This window comes from Patagioenas fasciata, chromosome 5 (assembly GCF_037038585.1).
Source record: "Patagioenas fasciata isolate bPatFas1 chromosome 5, bPatFas1.hap1, whole genome shotgun sequence".
NCBI classification, from domain to species: Eukaryota; Metazoa; Chordata; class Aves; order Columbiformes; family Columbidae; genus Patagioenas; species Patagioenas fasciata.
In genome coordinates, this window is record NC_092524.1 from 35151204 (window position 1) to 35169661 (window position 18458).

The 18458-nt window shown below is 40.0% G+C and overlaps 1 protein-coding gene across 6 annotated transcripts in view; it reads left to right on the top strand.

Moving 5' to 3' along the window:
- PLEKHH1 (pleckstrin homology, MyTH4 and FERM domain containing H1) overlaps positions 1-18458 on the top strand; it is a 53424-nt gene that overhangs the window by 27121 nt on the left and 7845 nt on the right. For 5 of the 6 annotated variants that reach the window (XM_071809310.1, XM_071809307.1, XM_071809308.1 and 2 more), the window contains 15 exons: positions 874-1013; positions 1784-1894; positions 2770-2829; positions 3371-3457; positions 4761-4922; positions 5894-5974; positions 6932-7111; positions 7244-7352; positions 8303-8415; positions 9057-9233; positions 10059-10156; positions 12667-12844; positions 13226-13381; positions 16038-16138; positions 17958-18099. In XM_071809310.1, coding sequence (XP_071665411.1) covers positions 874-1013; positions 1784-1894; positions 2770-2829; positions 3371-3457; positions 4761-4922; positions 5894-5974; positions 6932-7111; positions 7244-7352; positions 8303-8415; positions 9057-9233; positions 10059-10156; positions 12667-12844; positions 13226-13381; positions 16038-16138; positions 17958-18099 — 1895 coding nt within the window. The remainder of the gene's footprint in view (positions 1-873; positions 1014-1783; positions 1895-2769; positions 2830-3370; positions 3458-4760; positions 4923-5893; positions 5975-6931; positions 7112-7243; positions 7353-8302; positions 8416-9056; positions 9234-10058; positions 10157-12666; positions 12845-13225; positions 13382-16037; positions 16139-17957; positions 18100-18458) is intronic. The other variant, XM_065839103.2, reaches the window with a different exon arrangement.

Genomic DNA, 18458 nt, shown 5'->3' on the forward strand with positions numbered 1-18458 from the left:
TCAGCCTTGGTGATGCTAATAAGGAGTTCTCCCAAAGTGTATGCGGACATCAACAGCTACTCGACAGTAACCTGTCCGCTTAGGTGGGATTTTACTGCTAATAGATTTCCATCCAGGCAATTGCTAAGCTAAGACTGTGGGAAGGATTGATGTCCCAAATTCGTCACATCCCAGTGAACCCATCCATACCTTTTCTATGATTTCTCCTTGTAAGTAAGCTAGTACTGACATGTTGAAAATGGTTTCTACCTTTGATAATTTCTTGGCCAGTAAGCAAATCCTTCATATTTCTGAGAAGCATTGGGTAATTTGGGTCCTGGCTAGGACAATCTTTCTTGACTGCTGGGAAGGTTAAACTGGATCCTGGAGTGGAAATTTCGTTACAAATGGTAGTCAATAAAATAGAATCCCATTTCATGTAGTCTTAACTTCTATTATGATGTGTCTGTGCATTGCCATGGACCAGTGGTGGAAGATTCACAGAAAGCAAAGCCCCATTGCTGATGAGGGAGCCTTTTCTTTAGTTTGAATGAGAGGGGCTCAAGGCTTTATGATTGATTGTTTCCAAGCTGAAAACAGTTTGTCTGTGACTTAGTTAAGAAGTCTGTTTTATTTATTTATTTAAAGGGTTTTAATCTCTTTTTATTCCGTAACAAATTTATTTCACCGCCAGTATCTCTCTCACTACTTGTCTTCCTAGGAGAAAAAAAAAAGGTTGCGGAAGTTTGGTTAGTGGGCTTTGAGTTCCCGATATCTGATCTGTTCTTGAACAAAAGCCTTAACGGTGAACTCAAAAACTTTTTCAGAGTGTGCAGTATTCAGTGCATGCTTCTGTCTAGCCATGACTCTCATTCTTCCCTTTATTTTGAGCAGGGGTATCTATGTCTTCACTGAGTTCCGAGAGTGACTATGCCATCCCTCCTGATGCCTACTCCTTGGATGGTGACTATTCAGAGCCAGAACATAAGCTACAACGAACATCTTCCTATTCCGCTGATGGTGGAATCTGCACTGTAAGTCTTGCTGCCTCACAGTTGTGAAGGGACACAGAGCCTCGGCCTTGAAAAAGCATGACTGCGATATATTGAGTTTATCCCCTGCAAACTGATACTCTAATAGACTGGGCTGTTGGCCCAGCTGGTTTGTATGCAAAGGCACTATCTGATGCTTCAGAAGAAGGTGTAATTTCTGTTATGTGGTTAGATAAAAGTATAAGCATCAAGGGCTGTATTCTTTCCTGATGACCTGTACTAGTTTCTTATAGTTGTATTCTACTTTAATGATGGTCTTATACTTTTGTGACAAAAACAAGTTTGGAAATTCAGAGGAAGGAAGGAGAAAGGGTAGAATATTTTGGCCTAGGAAAAAACCTCAAACGTGAGGAGCACTAGGTTCTGTACTCTTGAACGTAAGAGATCAAGGAGACGAGAAACTGAAGTCAAATCAGGGCTAAGAGTCAGCCTTCACTTTTATTCGGAAAATCACTGCTGTGGTAGGAAGACAAATAAGTTTTCAGTGCATCAAATAATTAGTGAAATGATCTTCAGATGCCTTCTTTAATAAAATAACACAATGTGGTATTTGCAGCTACACAGACAGTCCAGGACTCCCTCCAAGTTGAGCAGAGAGCGCTGACCTTGGATGCCTGCTACTCCCATCAGGCAGAGTAAAGCAGAAAATGAAGGAGATGCAGTGAACGTCTGAGCTTGATTTCGATACTCTTTCATTTGTATTTTGAGAGGTACAAGAAAATCTCCTCTCACCTTTCCTTTTTGCCCTCCAGGAACCCCTGGAGAAATCAGGTTACTTGCTGAAAATGGGCAGCCAGGTGAAGATGTGGAAGAGACGATGGTTTGTTCTAAGAAACAGACAAATCATGTACTACAAGTCTCCGGTGAGTCACTGGGGTGGATTTGCTCCTGTGTGGAGGCACAGGGGAAGGCTGCAGAACTGATATCAGGCTGATACCACTGGCAGAGTGGGCAGCCATGGAGAAGCTTCCCTAAAAATGTCCTGCCAAAGAGCTTTACGTCTGACTCAGATGTTCAACCACGGGTCTCTTCTTAGGCAGGCAAGCTCCTTATAGTGGCACTTTCCAGGTGATGAGAGTTTGTTCATGACAGAAGCTTAACACCTACTGGTTAATTTTGTACAGATGATGAAAAGCAGAAGGCATACTATGGCCCAGCTTTGGTCATGTTTAAGTTGGAAATAAAGGAAAAATAAATTACAATACCAGGAGGGCACAGATACATGCTCATCAGTCAGTATATGGGGCTCTGAGAAAAAACTACAACTTTCAGGGGAACAAAAGCTGGATTCTTTCATTTTTCATCCTCCTACATGGATGTGAAAGTATTAGAAAACTAGGGTAAAATTGAAAATAAGCTTTCGTGCAAAATGCTGTCTTGCAATGATCAATGAAACAATATTGAGAGAGCATGTTTGTGTATTAAAAACCTTTCCAAATATTTTTTATAATTCACAGCTGTTTCAAAGTTATTTCCAAAATTCTAGCAGTGTGCATTTGAAATTTGTATATACAATAAAATACATGTATTGTTTGCCTTCATTATTCTGCTGTACTTAGCTGCATTACAGAGAATTATATTATATTTAGAGATATTAACCTTCCATACATTTTTCTTCTGGACACAGCAATTTCCTCCATACCTGCATAATTACACAGTATTTCTGTGTATATACACATCTTTGCTTACAAGTCAGGAATATTGAGAAGACTTATTTTCATTTTTTTATTTTTTTCAGTTGTCATATTCTGACAAGAAAAAAAATACACCTTTAGGGCACAATGCATCTTTATTTCTGGTAAGAAATGAGAATTCACAAGCAAATTATACATATGTATTATATATAAAAAATAATTTCATAAATATGCAGAATTTAGACTGTTGATTAGAAGGGACTTCTGGAAGACCCTGGTCCAACTGACACATTGAAGAGCGACTGTCACCAGCTGTAGATCAAACTGCTCATGGCTTTAGCTGAATCTTGAAAACTTCCAAAGGTGGAAATTCAGTCACTATCTGGGTACCTATTTGGTGTTGTATTGCCTTCCCAGTGAGAACGGGTTTGTTCTGTTTTTTCCTAATGTCCAATGTGAACTTCAGAAGACAGTATTCATCGCCATTACCCCTATTATATTGCTTGCCACTATTGAGGAGACTTTTGCTTCATCATTTCAATGGGATCGCACTCTCATATTCAACCCTGCAACCTTCATCTCTCCTTCCCAGCTCATGGATTCAGACTCCAACCTGCACATGCATATTATGCTGTATTTAAGTACTCTAAGACTTATCTGAAATTTTTTTCATACTGAAAAAGCTGTTTGCTTTTAATGTCTCAGAGTGATGTTATCCACAAGCCACAAGGGCAGATGGAGCTGAATTCTTCATGCCAAATTGTCAGAGGTGAAGGGTCCCAAACATTCCAGGTGAGCACTGCTTTTTCATCCTGCAGATAATCACGCGCTTATTTCAGGCTGAATGATACTGTATGTCTCAACTGAATGAGCTAGCTGTCTGGCCCTGTCTTTCCTGGCACAAGTGAAGCAGTTAGTTTAATAAATAGTGGGGAAACAGCTAAATTGCAATGCAAATACAGCTTTTGGAAACTGAAAAAACTTCTCATTTATTTTCACACAGAATCATAGAATGTTAGGGATTGGAAGGGACCTGAAAAGATCATCTAGTCCAATCCCCCTGCTGGAGCAGGAACACTTAGATGAGGTTACACAGCAATGTGTCCAGGCGAGTTTTGAATGTCTCCAGAGTAGGAGACTCCACAACCCCCCTGGGCAGCCTGTTCCAGTGTTCTGATACCCTTACTGAGAAGAAGTTTCTTCTCAAATTTAAGTGGAACCTCTTGTGTTCCAGTTTGAACCCCTTACCCCTTGTCCATCCATTGGTTGTCACCAAGAAGAGCCTGGCTCCATCCTCATGATACTCACTCTTTATATATTTGTAAATATTAATAAGGTCACCCCTCAGTCTCCTCTTCTCCAAACTGAAGAGCCCCAGCTCCCTCAGCCTTTCCTCATAAGGGAGATGCTCCACTCTCTTAATCATCTTTGTTGCCCTGCGCTGGACCATCTCCAGCAGTTCCCTGTCCTTCTGCAACTGAGGGGCCCAGAACTGGACACAATATTCCAGGTGTGGTCTCACCAGGTATTTTGTATTGTTTTATAGCATAACACTTTCCTTTGTTTTGCAGTTAGGACTGAGAGCTTGAAATCTGCAGGAAAAGTGATTTTTATAACAATTAAAACCAGATAGTACCTAGGATCTCCTCTGTCTGAAGGATTCAGAAGATCTCTAGCCTGACTTTACATGTCTGAAGGATCTGAAGTGTTGGATTTCTATTATAATTTTACTTCCAAAGTATTAGAAGTTAACCCATCACTCGGTTCTGTTTGAAGTCATTACTGTTAGAAGACTTCATTATAAAGGCAGCATGAAAGTTTCTCTCATACCCTGCCTGAAAGGCACATGGCCTGACCTGTGAGCTACTTTCTTTCCAACAGAAACAGCAAGAGAGCTCCTGAGAGTTTGATTTATTTGAGTTTCAGTTCTTTCACTTTGGCTTTGAGGGTTCGAACCTTTTTTCTTACCTCAAAAAAAATCCCATCTGAACCACCAAAAGAAAAAAAATCTGTATGGGATTGTGAAACTGCAAGCAGCTCCAAGAAAGATTCGTAGGTTTGCAGACTTGTACTTCCTCACTCCTTTTCATTCCAGCTCATGACAGACAAGAGAACTTACTTCCTGACAGCAGACTCTCCCAACATCCTGGAGGAATGGATTCATGTCCTACAGAGTATCCTGAGAGTGCAGGTGACCAGTCCTGTTGGTGTTCCTCACAGTGATGCCAAACCTACTGTGAAAGGTTGGCTCACCAAGGTAAAATACAATTTCTTTCTTTATTCAGTTTGGTTCAGTATCGACAGTGTACGATCTTCTTGGTTTGTTCAGTACATGTCAACAAGAAATTAGTGTATTAATACTCCCTAGAAGAGTGGGGAAAGAAAGAAAAGTGGCAGTAGATCTCTGTATTTTAGAGAGAGGAACATTTGTATAAATTATAAGGAATGGGACAAACAAGGCTACTGAGAGATACTGACTTGTCAAATAGTAAGTTATAACAAATACTCAGCTTATGTATGCTTTTCTTCAACAGAATTCACAGCATGTCATGGTAAAAAACAAATCAAAAAACAGGAAATGTTGTTAAATGTCACATTTAGTTGAACTTAACTTGATGATACAGGAGAGTTTCAAAGAAATTACTTGTATGGATCTAGGTTGGCATTTATTTCCATCATAACAGACTGCATATGCATTAGTACAGAGTACAATGGCTGAAAATTCTTGTGTTATGCCATTTCCATAGATTAGTTTTGCACAGTATGTTACTATGAATTTTTTAATATAATTCTGGTCAGCATCTAAAAATGGTTAAACACAGCCTGCATCTGAAGCTTGTTTGTCTGTAATAGGAAACAACTACCTAGGCTATGCTTTGACTGGTCTTTTCCAGCTGAGATGAAACTATTTGTTTTGATAATCTTAAAAGCATTATTCTTAATATTGTATTTCAGGATACGAAATTGAGTTGTTATGAATGAGTAAAATACTTCACCAAATCATAGACCCATTTCCATAAGTACCTATGTCTCATCTGCTTAGGTGGAATGTACTTATCTGCTTTTGGAAATGGTGCCCTGTATGTCTGGAGAGGAGCTCATATTAGCACAGAACAAATAACATATGCAAGGTTTTAAGGGAGAGTTGAATTGAAAGATGAAATCCTAGAAAATTGTTCCAGCAACACTGCTTATTTTAAAACGTGCATTTCTTTGTCCTCCTTACAGGTCAAGCACGGTCACTCTAAGCTGGTCTGGTGTGCACTGATTGGAAAAACTTTCTACTACTATCGAAATCATGAAGATAAGGTAATTCCTTTTCACCTTTGGTTCCTGAACCCTCCTTTCCCATTTCTCATGAAGTTTCCTTGCTTTTACTGCTTCTGTGTCTCACGCTTCAAGCTCTTCCTTGGTTGTACTTCTCCTCTTCTAACAGTGTCTGTGCCAAAAAGAGAAAAAAAAAAATATAATTAAAAAATTATATATATTTAAAGCTAAAATGACAAAAGACTTAAAAGACAAGAGACTGCTCTTTCTCAGATCACTGTATATCTTGTTTCTCACTTTCTCCATTTGGTTTTGTGAAGCCTTTAGAACAGACTTTCATACAGCAGCTGATATATTCTGCATACTATCATGAAAATAAGTAGCAACAACAATATAGTCAGTGTAATGTGCTTCCATTTCTGGAATTTTGGCTCAACCGTCCATTCCTTTGTCTTGGTGATGTCAAAACCCACCTTTTAGAATATCAAGGAATACTGTGACTCATACTTGGGATCGACCTCCAGAGTTAGTACAGCAGATATCCTGTTTGTCTGCATCTACCTATTTATGTAATGTAGAAAGCAGAAAGTTTGAGCAGGATTGGAAAACAGTGGCTCAAGATATTGAGCAACTGACCATCAGAAAACACATCCTGCCTTGCAGAACCAATGATGAAAACACAACTGACAAGTGTCATGGGATGAAAACAGTACCTTATGGGAAAGACCATCTTTTTATTTGCATATTCTCATTCAGACCTGTAGATTCACTCCCAAGAAAAATAAAAGTAGTAACACAGTTTTATGAGTACTTTAGTTGATAGAAGAGATTCTATACAAATGCAAAATTGTATTATTATATCAGTTAAACACTGAATCATAGTTTATTCCTTACATTTTACAGAATTGCTAACATTTTGAACTTGGTTTTCTTTCCCAGTGTTCCCTGTCCATAGGGGGAGATTAGCTACACTTGTCTAACTTGCTTCCCCTCTTACAGTGTCCTCTAGGGCATCTGCCTATGCGTGAGTCCAGAGTGGAAGAGGTAGACCGTTCCTGTGACTCTGATGAAGATTATGAAGCTACTGGTGGAGGACTTCTCTCATCCCACTGTACACTGGTGATTCACCCACAGGACCAGAGTCCCACATACTTACTTATTCGTACCAAACAGGAGAAGGTATAAAAGGCAGTCTTTTTGGAGAGCAAGAGTCTTTTTGGTATCAGCAAAGCAAATTGGGCATACAGACTGAACCTCTTTGTAGAAAATAAGGTCTGAATTGACCCATACTGTTCTCATCCTTGCTCCTAGAATACCTGGCTGTACCATCTGACCGTAGCGGCTGGTAGCAGTAATGCCACAGTGGGCACATCATATGAACAACTCATTGGAAAGCTATTGGATGCAGAGGGAGACCCTGGTAAGTAGAAACCACAAGCTTTTTTTCCGTAGTAGCAAAGCATAAGGAAGGGTAATTTCAATTCCTAGTCTTAATCCAGCCAAAGGTGAGGAAAGTGGATTTTTAGTAGAACAGCATGTGATATAGTGTCCTTCTCCCTTAGTTGCACAGGAACATCTCCAGAGAGGATACAGGCATTGTAGTGAAACTAGACAAGTCCATCATATTGTCACATCATTTATCAAAGCATCTGAAGCATCCGTAACATTAATTCAAATTAAAATAAAGAAATGTGAGCTTTAACTTTTCCTGTTATTGTTGGTCTTGATTTTCCTTTCCTGGGAATCTTGACCATACAAACGCATGCTCTCTCCTCTAAACACACTCACACACACCCCTACCTTCTCATCTCATCCTTTGTCAGCACATATAAACCCTCATGCATATATCCATCCTCATCTGTTCCTCCTCATCTTTGATACTTGCTCATTCATGTATGTTTATGTACCATGTTCTCAAACATGTAATAACAACATCCATTCATACTTAGCACTCTTTTCCTGTACACTCACCTATTCCTAGACATATACGTGAACCTTGCTTACTGTTGAATTGTGACTTTCACTAACAAAGACTCCCATTGCAGGCAGCTGCCCTGGCAGAGTTTGTGTCTCTGGTTTGAACGCACAGCTGAGCAGTTTCTCAGCTGAGTCCAGCTGATGAGAAGCTCTAACATGGCAGGATTGAGAATGGCAATGCTTGTTTCTGCTGATGACTAGTGCTGCTGGTGACAGTTTAGTCATAGCAGGCTTTGCTGAAATCAGTGAAGTGCCACCAAAGATAAACGTGACCTAGTGCAGTGCTGCTTCCTCGGGTGCTTTGCCATGTCAGCAAGGCTCCTTTTCAGTGTGGACACTGTTATCTTTCTTCTGTTTCTGACATTGCATGTTTCTGCCTGTCTGCTGCCTCAGATTCTCCTCTGTGGAAACATCCTATGTTGTGCTACAGTAAAGATGGGTTGCACACATCCCTCACCACTCTGCCATCAGAGGCTCTACAGACTGAAGCTCTGAAACTTTTTAAGGTATTTAAAGGGACGTTGTGTGGTTTTCAGTTATTTTCCTCAACATGGCAGTTAATTTGCAACAACACTATTTGTCATAACATTTACTGTTGCCATTCATTGGTTCAGACAGGCCTGCTGTATTATTTAATTACAAGTGTCATTAATTAGGTGTCATTAATTCTCTGGAAGTTTACATTTTCCTTTTAGGCAATCTCGGTTTAGGAGCAATGTCCCCAACAAGCTTTATGCTTCAGAGTTAGTCTTATCTTCCTCTTTCCTCTCCAATAGCTGGATTGAAGGAAGCAGAAACAGTTTACTGGCAAACTTAGCTGTGTCAGTAAGGCCAATGGTGAAGCCATTGGAGATTTGATTCTCACACTCTGCAAGTGTAAGATCAGCAGTAAGCCTGGAGAGTCTTAGCAAGGTAAAGCACAGGCATGGAAGGCAGGAAGCACATTTTCCCCTTGATTCTTTTGCTGCCTTGTGAGTTCCTCAGCTGGGGGAGGCTGAGTGAATTTCCTAGTTGCAACAACTAAAGAGAGAAGGTTATGTAGAAGAATCCATTAATTGTCTGTAACACATCTGGGGACCCTGGCCTGCAAAGTATCAGAGAAAAGTCGCTGTATTCATGACATTGGCTAACTTCCACCCTTTTACAGTCCTGTCAGCTGTTCATCAATGTCCCTGTGGAGGCATCTTCTATTGATTATCATGTGTCACTTGCCCAGACAGCACTGCAGGTCTGCTTGACACATACTGAGCTGCAGAATGAAATTTACTGTCAGCTAGTTAAACAGACCAGCTGCCGACAACCCCAGAACCACTCATTCATTCAGGTCAGTTCCTCTTTTGTCATTTCCACTCTGCAAGTACTTTCTATTTAATTTCATGTTTTTAATAATTAACAATGGGACTGGTTCTCATAAAGCTGTGCAAATGCTACAGGTGTGCTGGAGGAAAGAGAATCTCAGCACTGATGTGCAAAGAAAAACATTGAGAATGTAACGACTTGCAAAAGAGATTTTAGTTTGAATTTAACCATTTGCCAGTTACTAGTGGTCTATTCAGACCGTATTCAGAAACCAAATTAATAGCTCCTGTTGCCTAGCTTGTAATTGTCACATAGTATTTATTTGGTTTTCTATTTTAGTTAATCGAAAGCATGCAAATCATGAATATTACTATTAAGCATGAAATCTGATAATTATTGGGTGAATCAAATTAATGAGTTACAGCATGAATGTACATACTTGATCATAATATTCTCAACTCACATGAGAAAATAAAATCTGGTTGAAGAATAATGGGTCTAATTTGAAATAAAATTTCTCAGTGTATTCTTTGTTATGATTTACAGTTACAAATAGGAAAAAAGTATTAATTAAAGTCTCAATTGTTCACTCAGCTCTGACTACACTAGCCACAATTTTCAAAAGTGGCCAATCATTTACAACATCTCTTCTTAGAGTCTAGGCTGAGATACTGAAGAGCAGGCTGTCCTCTGACCACCACTTCCCTTTAAAGCATCTTGAACTACATGTCTAAAAACTGAGCAGTCCCAAAAGCACTAGTCATCATCCAACATTTTGGTTGCAGTATTCTATGAAAGACAACAAGCAAGAAGTACAGAACAAGAATGATTTGCAGTTTTATGTTCACAGTGCTGGCAACTCCTGGCTTTGTGTGCTCCTCTCTTCCTGCCTCAACATCACTTCCTCTGGTACGTCAAACAGCACCTGCAGCGACATGCAGACCCCAGGTAAAGACCACCACACCATTTTCTTCTGCTAAGCTGAATGCCTTTTGCAACCACTACAGATAAAGATGGAAGCAATTTTGTAACTCACGTCTGCAAAAATAAGTTGAGGAAGGGGACATCAAGCTGTCCCCTTTCAGTTGTTCACACTTATTTGTCACATATTAAGCCACTTCACAAAACCGAGCAAAAGAACTTTTTCAGATATAACTGGAGCTACATAAGGAGTTTTTGCTGTTGCAGCTATTTTCTTTCATTGATAGACAGACCAAAGTAATTATTTAGAAGGAATTATCAGAATTTTAGGTGATCACATTCTGCTGTCAGGTTAGCAGGTATACTGACAGAACAAAAGTGAGGCAGAGAACATCTCGGGGAACCATAAAAAGTGAAGAAAAACTATCAAACCTGAAATACATGTTAGTACTGTTTTCTGTTACCTCTTTGTTGTGTAACACTTTCCCCTGTAAGAAAACATTGGAAGATCTACTGTAACAGCAGTAAGTTGTTCTCCAGTGTACATGCTCTTGGTTTATTTCCATGGTGATGCTTATCTCACTGTCCTTGAGGTCACAGCTAGAGATGTCTAGTCATCTGCTGCAACGATATAGTGTTGCTAAGACATTGGTAAAAGACTGGTTTCCTTTCAAACAAATATTCGTATCTAAATACTCAGCGTAAGTCTGCCTCAGAACTCAAGCTGATAGTCTACTGGTATTGCAAAGGATATCTATGTATTCCTATCAAGTTGTTGGTTGGTTGTTTGGTGTTTTGTGTTGTTTGTTTGTTTGTTTTGTGGGGTGTGTGTGTGTTTTGTTTGTTTGGGTCTTTTTATGCTGCCTAATATTTGTTATTTCTTCTCTGTAGCAAAAGTACAGATATCAGGCTCTCCTCAATATTCAGGCTCTCCCTGCATTGGCTAAGGCAACACATTAGGGATCTTCTGGCTAGTAACGAGAAACCATCTTTTCAAACTTGTGTATTACCAGCTCCCCAACTGGCCTATTTGACTTAGTAGTGGAGCTGTTCTGCTGTTAGGGACTATTGAATTTCATAAGGATGTGCTGGGCTCTATTAAACTGATTTAATGCATCAATTTCAAGCATTACTGTGCTGATGGTCTGCCAGGTTCTTGGCCCCAAAGTACCTTTATCCACAAATAAACTTTAAGCAGAAGCAAAGAGGAATTATACCACCCAGCTATGAAATAGTCATTAGGGTTAGGAAAAAACATACAGAAATTACTGAAAACTGTGCTTATCTTCATCTGTAGTTTATCAGATATAGAGCAGTTGCTAAATGGGACTTAGCTTAGCTCCTTCTGCCAAGCTTTAGGAACACTTCTGTCTCTTCAGATGGAGCAGGTACAGCTGTCTCTTGACCAGTTAAATAGATATGCTTTCCCTGATTCATACAGCAAACAAGACATGAGAATATTTACACAGGCCTATGGTCTAGATTTACACTAGATCTTCATTCTAGGTATTTTTTTCCGTGAAAGGTGACTTAGAGTATATATGCAACCTGTAAGAGAGGAAGAAAAGTCAGCCACAGTTCTAGGTTGGAGGACACTGGGCTCAGGAGCATTTGAAGCCAGACACAACAGCTTCTCATTGAAGCAAGATTCTCCATTTGAAAACTGTTCAAACACATTACTGGGGAGGTGAACAATATATTGCTACAGTGAAAAGCCAGAGCTCCTGACTTCCATGTTGCTTGCATGGATTTACCTGGAGATTTAATCATGTACTGACCTCCCAAAGGTATCTTGAATGGAATTAGTTTCCCCTGCAAAGTGATAGCATGGTTATAAATCCTTCATTTCAGAATTTATTCCAAATATACATCCTTAACATTTTTGCAAAAGGTGTTGTGCCTGGCTTTAGAGACACTTATATCCTTTTGGTGCTGTTCAATAAAGCACTCTCTTCACTAGACAGTAAACCAAACATATTAATGACAATCCCTATCCTGTATTGAACTACTAACAAATGTGAGCCTGCTTTGAAACTCTGTCGAGTCTTGATTGGCAACTTACAATTTGTATAACCATGTAAATTGATAAACACAACTTACATAGTCCTGTGAAACTAATACATTACAAATTATTATTAATACTTACCAGGACTTAGCAGAATAGTAACTAAATTTGGCTGGCATGACAGGAAGTTTGAGGGTGAACTGCTCTTAGTTTAATGGGAACGATGATGGCAACAGGGTACAGAAGAGGATATTCCTGTACTATGTCCACTCTACCTAGGAGCAGGGAATGCTCTTGTGCTTCCCAGAGAGTCTATTATCTACCTTAATTTTACAGATCCTCAGAGCCCAGGTTTGTGTTGTAGCCTTTCAGTTGAGCTGTTACTCTGTTGAGATGAACTAGGATATCTGCACATAGAGGTATCTTTGCTTGAGCAAAAGCCTGAGGGAGGAATGCTTTGTCATGGCATGGGAAATAGAAGAGGACATGGCATTAAAGCCTGTTTGTGGTTTATCTCCACCTCTTTGCCTAGGAGTGAAATAGGCAAGTATGCCATCTACTGCCAGAGATCAGTAGACCGCACAGTGCAGGCTGGCGAGCGGGAAGCCAAGCCCTCCCGGATGGAGATTGTGTCCATCCTGCTGAGAAATCCTTACCACCACTCACTCCCCTTCAGCATCCCAGTGCATTTCATGAACGGAACCTACCAGGTGAGCCACCACAGCTGCCTCTCTTCTGGGCACTAGAGGATTGCACTATAACCTGTCTCCTTTGTGTGGGTGGCACCATGGTGTTTGTAAGTATCAGATATTGGGAGATAGATGCTGTTTCTCCTCCTTGCCATTTTAGCCATTTTTCCTGGCTCTACAGGTTTTTAGGAAGAAAAGGTAGCTGGGGAAAAAGGAAAGATGTCAAGTCTCAGTACAAGTATGAATGCAGTGTGAAGGAAGACAATATCCAAATGTTGTCACTGGAGCTGGCAGTCAATCGTAAGACACCAATCTGTAGGAAACCAGGCTTCATTAGTTGTAATAGCCATTAATGTCATGTTTCTTGAAAGTTATCCTTAAGCAACTCCTCTTTCATTGCAGGTTGTAGGTTTTGATGGCTCCTCAAAGGTTGATGAATTAATCCAGCAACTGAACCAGGAGACAGGAATGAAGAAGCCATCCCACATGGGATTTGCTCTGTTCACAGATGACCCTTCTGGCAGGAATTTGGAACACTGCCTACAGGGCAATATGAAGGTTGTTTTTTTTTTTCTCCCCTGCTACACTCAGCATACATCCTTGAAGAGCTGCTAAAGGGCTAATAAATATATAAACTTCGGCATTGTCTATCTGGATCAGTATTCAGAGATGAGATGTTAATTCCTGCCCTTGGGTCACAACAACCCCGGGCAACGCTATAGGCTTGGGGAAGAGTGACTGGAAAGCTGCCTGGGAAAAAGGACCTGGGCGTGTTGATCAACACCTGGCTGAACATGAGCCAGCAGTGTGTCCAGGTGGCCAAAAAAGGCCAACAGCATCCTGGCTTGTATCAGGAATAGTGTGGCCAGCAGGACTGAGGAACGGATTGTTCCCCTGTACTCAGCACAGATGAGGCAGCATCTCGAATCTTGTGTTCAGTTTTGGGCCCCTCACTACCAGAAAGACACTGAGGTGCTGGAGAGAGTGCAGAGAAGAGCAATTAAGCTGGTGAGGGGCCTGGAGCACAAGTCTAATGAGGAGCAGCTGAGGGAACTGGGGCTGTTTAGCCTGGAGAAAAGGAGGCTGAGGGGAGACCTTATTGCTGTCTACAACTACCTGAAAGGAGGTTGTAGCATGGAGGGTGTTGGTCTCTTCTCCCAAGTAGCAAGTGATAGGCCAAGAGGAAATGGCTTCAATTTATGCCAGGAGAGGTTCAAATTGGATATTGGGAAGAATTTCTTCACGGAAAGGGTTGTCAGGCATTGGAACAGGCTGCCCAGGGAAGTGGTGGAGTCACCATTCCTGGAAGAGTTTATAAGATGTGTAGATATGGTGCTTAGGGACATGGTTTAGTGGTGAATGTGGCAGTGTTAGGTTTGTGGATGGACTTGATGATCTTAAAGGTCTTTTCCATACTAAATGATTCTGTGACTCTATAATTAGCTCAGTCTAGTCCGAAATACGAGTTAAGGCAAAGCGTGTTCTGTTTTAGCAGGTGATAAATTGGTCAATTTTTAAAAAGTACTTAACTTTTATTTTAGTACATTTTAAAGTTTAATTTGTCTTGACTACAAAATTAAAACATGACTGAGCTAGCTGGCGTGACCAGATATCACAACTAACATCAAGTGTGCCACTTCTAATTGAGACAAATTTTCGTTAGGCTGGGAGTCTTTTGGCATGTCTATATAAATCCCATCTATTGGACTATGAAGTATCTCCTTGATCTATCCAGATAACTCAGGCTTTCATTGTTGATGAACGTACTTAGGGGCGAAAGCTCTAATGAGTACGCCTTCGCTTTAGAAAAGGGAGGAGTGCCTCAGATCAAGGGAAAGGGAAAGCAGACTAAGTATTAACATCTGTGTCTTTCCTGTGGAGATTTTTACCCCTACTGCAGCTGGATGACTGCCATAAGTTAGCAGGCTCATGGCCATGAATGAGACATATCAGATTTTGGTACAAATCTGGGAGAATAATTTGTTGTACAGCATTGATAGAGGAATAGAGGTAGTGGCAGCTTTTAAGAGAACTGGATACCTGTAAAGAACATGAACATTCAGTTTTACAGTGTGTATGATTTCACATTGGGCAACAGAGGGAGAAGATACCAATAACTTTAAATTAGATGGTTCAAAGCGGAAACTACCGCAGACAGTGCCAAATTGTATACTTCACTTTCAGGGCCTGATATAGATCAGATAATCTGGAGTTTTGCTGGTAATTGAACCACCATTTGGAGAGATGAGATATTAGAATAAATGAAGGAGCTCGATACAATCAAAGGCATAACTTTAACTGGTGATTACCTGGTTACTATTTACTTGCCAAGGCAAACTCAATAGCTTCTTAAGAGAGGATTAGGGTATCTGATTATGTATTTCATGTGGCTTCTTATGTTCACCTTCCTTTTATTGAGATGCTATCAAAAGAGAAGTAGGGGCCTTTTTTAGACTGCTTGTGGAAGGACTGGAGTAACCAACAGGAGCTGAATGGAACCAGAGAAATTAATCATGCTATTACTAAAAATGTGTTTGAATTACAAAGTTGGAATCTAGGATGCAATGTTCCCAAAGTTTGGACATTGACAGCCAAGGGTTTGGTTTAGCCATGCATGTAGACAGCTGCTATGCAGAGGGTACGTTAGTGCTTTATTTTGACTCAGGAGGGCACTTTTGAAGTAAACCTACCAATCATTCCTGTTAACCATGTTTTGATTCACATTTAGGAGCAACCTTAGAGAGCATGAAATGGATTCTTTCTACATGAAATATGAACTGGAAGATGTGATCCAACATAGTAGTGAGCTTTCAAACCATTTGATCAGACTGAAGGTAGTCCAAAGGAAAACCCCTTGAAACTCACGTACTGTGGGCACAGAGTCTCGGAACAGGTGCTTTACTGTGTAGATCTGCTCCTACTGGGCTTCGATCCTTCCTAATATAGACATAGTCACAGAGTTGCTCCCAGGTCAGAATTCACTTACATGTGTCCCCCTGCAGATGAGTGATGGAGTTTTCAGTGGGAAAGCTTTATTTTCTACATACTGCGTAATAGAAAAAGGAATTGTCACTTTTGGCTGTGTTTATGCTGATCCAGTCTGTTTCTTTAACTTCTGTGTTCCACAATATTTTTTTCACTTACTTTTCCCTCAAACCTTGACTCTACATTTCACCTCAGTTTGTCTCTCTTCTCTCCATGATATTTTATAAAGATCTGTGATGTCATTTCTAAATGGGAACAAGCCTTAAAAGAATTGCATCCTGGGAAATATGAAGGTGGCACAAGAATTGTGAAGTTGACCTATAAGAACAGGTACTGTGCTCCCTCGGTTGGCCTCACCACTGCTGTTAATTAAACATTTATAGATGGCATGTATCTCTGTAGATGTCCAGTAATTCATAGTACTGCTAGTCCCAAAAGTATTTTAGCTAAGATGCGTTCAAATCCTACGTGAGCTGTGATGACTTTTGTATGTGGTACATGTATAAAAGGGGGTATATGGCCTAGAGGTAAAACCCAAAACACTTTGCAATAGCAGAATAGACTTAAAATTAGTTAAGAACAAGCTGTAGCACAATAAGCAATACTTGGCACAATTTCCTTTGCCTAGATCCTAAAACATAATTAAATAGTGTGTTTTAGGTGAGAGGAAGAGAAACCAGAGGGAAAAATCACCAGTGAAAGTATGTTGTAACTTTCAATTAAGTGAAGAATCACAAAGATGATCTGCAAAGATCTTTTCAGATACAAGAACAATGTTCTAAATTGCATAAGCTGTAGAAGAGACATGTAGTAGCAGTGCCCAGACTTTATAAAGAGAGAAATGTTAAAAGTTATATGATGAAAGATAGTTGAGATGGGAAGTACGAGACAAAGATCTAAACCGAAAACTGGAAAAAGTTCATCATTTATAATACAGGCAGGAATTCTGAATTACATTGAATGGAGAGTTGTGTATGAGAACAAGGAACAGTTTTCTGCATGTGACTTCTCTTTGCAAGAGAAACAAAGGCCACCCCAAAATGAAAAGAGACTAAGTTCTGTATTGAATATACGAAGATTTTGTTGACTGTAATAGTGGAAACAAATTTCTGTAAACTTTGTTAGTTGGTGTAACAGAGGTGGAAGCAGAAGTTGTTGCTTTTGACCCAGAAGGCAGCATTTGTTTCACGAGTGAAACTTTGCAGTATTTTGTTGGATTGGAATGTGTCTAGACTGGACAGCAAGGATGTTTTCATACGGTCTTTCCAAGGTTGGGCTTTTCTGACACCAAGGACTCTGATAAGATGTGCAAGGTCAATATGGTCGTAATGGTATTGTTAAAGTGACATAAAAATAAACAAACTGATCCACTGGAATGAATATCTTGTGTAGTATTGTGGAATATACAGTCATAGATGCATCTTTAATTTAATATTTGGATTAGATTATGTGGACTGTAAATAGCATGCATGAAGAACAGTTCTGGGAGGCATTCCCCAGGCTGCTGTCCTCAACCCCCATTTGTCATCTTGCTATACCAGGTCAAAGAAATTGCAAGTTTGAAGGGAACAAAAAATAGTAGGAAACTTTGATTTACAATAATTCTTCACTTTTTGAAATAAAGTCTTCTAATTTGGTCTCGTATTTCTTGCTGAAGCAAACCAAAGACTATTTTTAATAACTATATCAGTGTAAGTGGTCAAAACAAAACTGGCAAAATTAATAAGCCTAAAAGGCTGCTATGTAGAAGCTCATACAGGTAGAGCAGAGGTAGTTCCATATTCTGTGATAATTAGGAAGGCCATATCTTAAATACTGACTGACTATGCTTGATGGGGATGGACGCACACTGATTTATCTGTGTTTAATAAGGCTTTGCTATCTTGGTGTATTTGTCTTACAGAATTCAAATGGCTTCCAAAGCTAAAAGCATGTTTTGAGCCTCCTTGCCTAAATCTTGTTAATACGGGAGGCACCTCAGCTTCCAAATCTCTGTCCAGTGCCCCCACAATACACAAAGTTCACTTCAGAGAAGGAGGAGAAACAAAACAAAGCAACCGCTTTTATTTTTACTCACCTTGATTAAGATTCTCACCTCTACTTTCAGTTCACAATATCTTTTTACCTTCACAACCCTCTCTACTTTTAGGTTATATTTTCAGAACCAGGCCAAAGGTGAGACAGACCGGGAGCGGTTGCTCCTGGCCTTCCAAGTCAGCAATGAAATCGCCAATGGAAGGTTTCCTGTTAATAAGGAATTAGCTCTGGAAATGGTGGCTCTGATGGCTCAGGTGAGTATAGCTACAGGCAGAAATCCTCCTTTCTGTCCTTCAGGGACTTCAGCTGTACACTGAATATCTTTGACTAAGCACCTGTCTTTTACATCAAAAGTGTATTTTCTTATCAAACATACAGTCCGAGATGTACCATGCCAAACAGCCAAACACATTCTACCAGCATACATACGTTGTTGGAATGATCCCTAGAACTGCTCCAGTTAGTGCCTTAGCAGAGATACAGAGATAGTATCACTACTAGAATGACATTAATAGTAAAATCTTTCCCTTTTGCACTGCCAATAGCCTCTTACTCAGGAGCCCCCAGACTTGCATTTAACATTTTACCACATAAAACACACAGTACGGGGTGT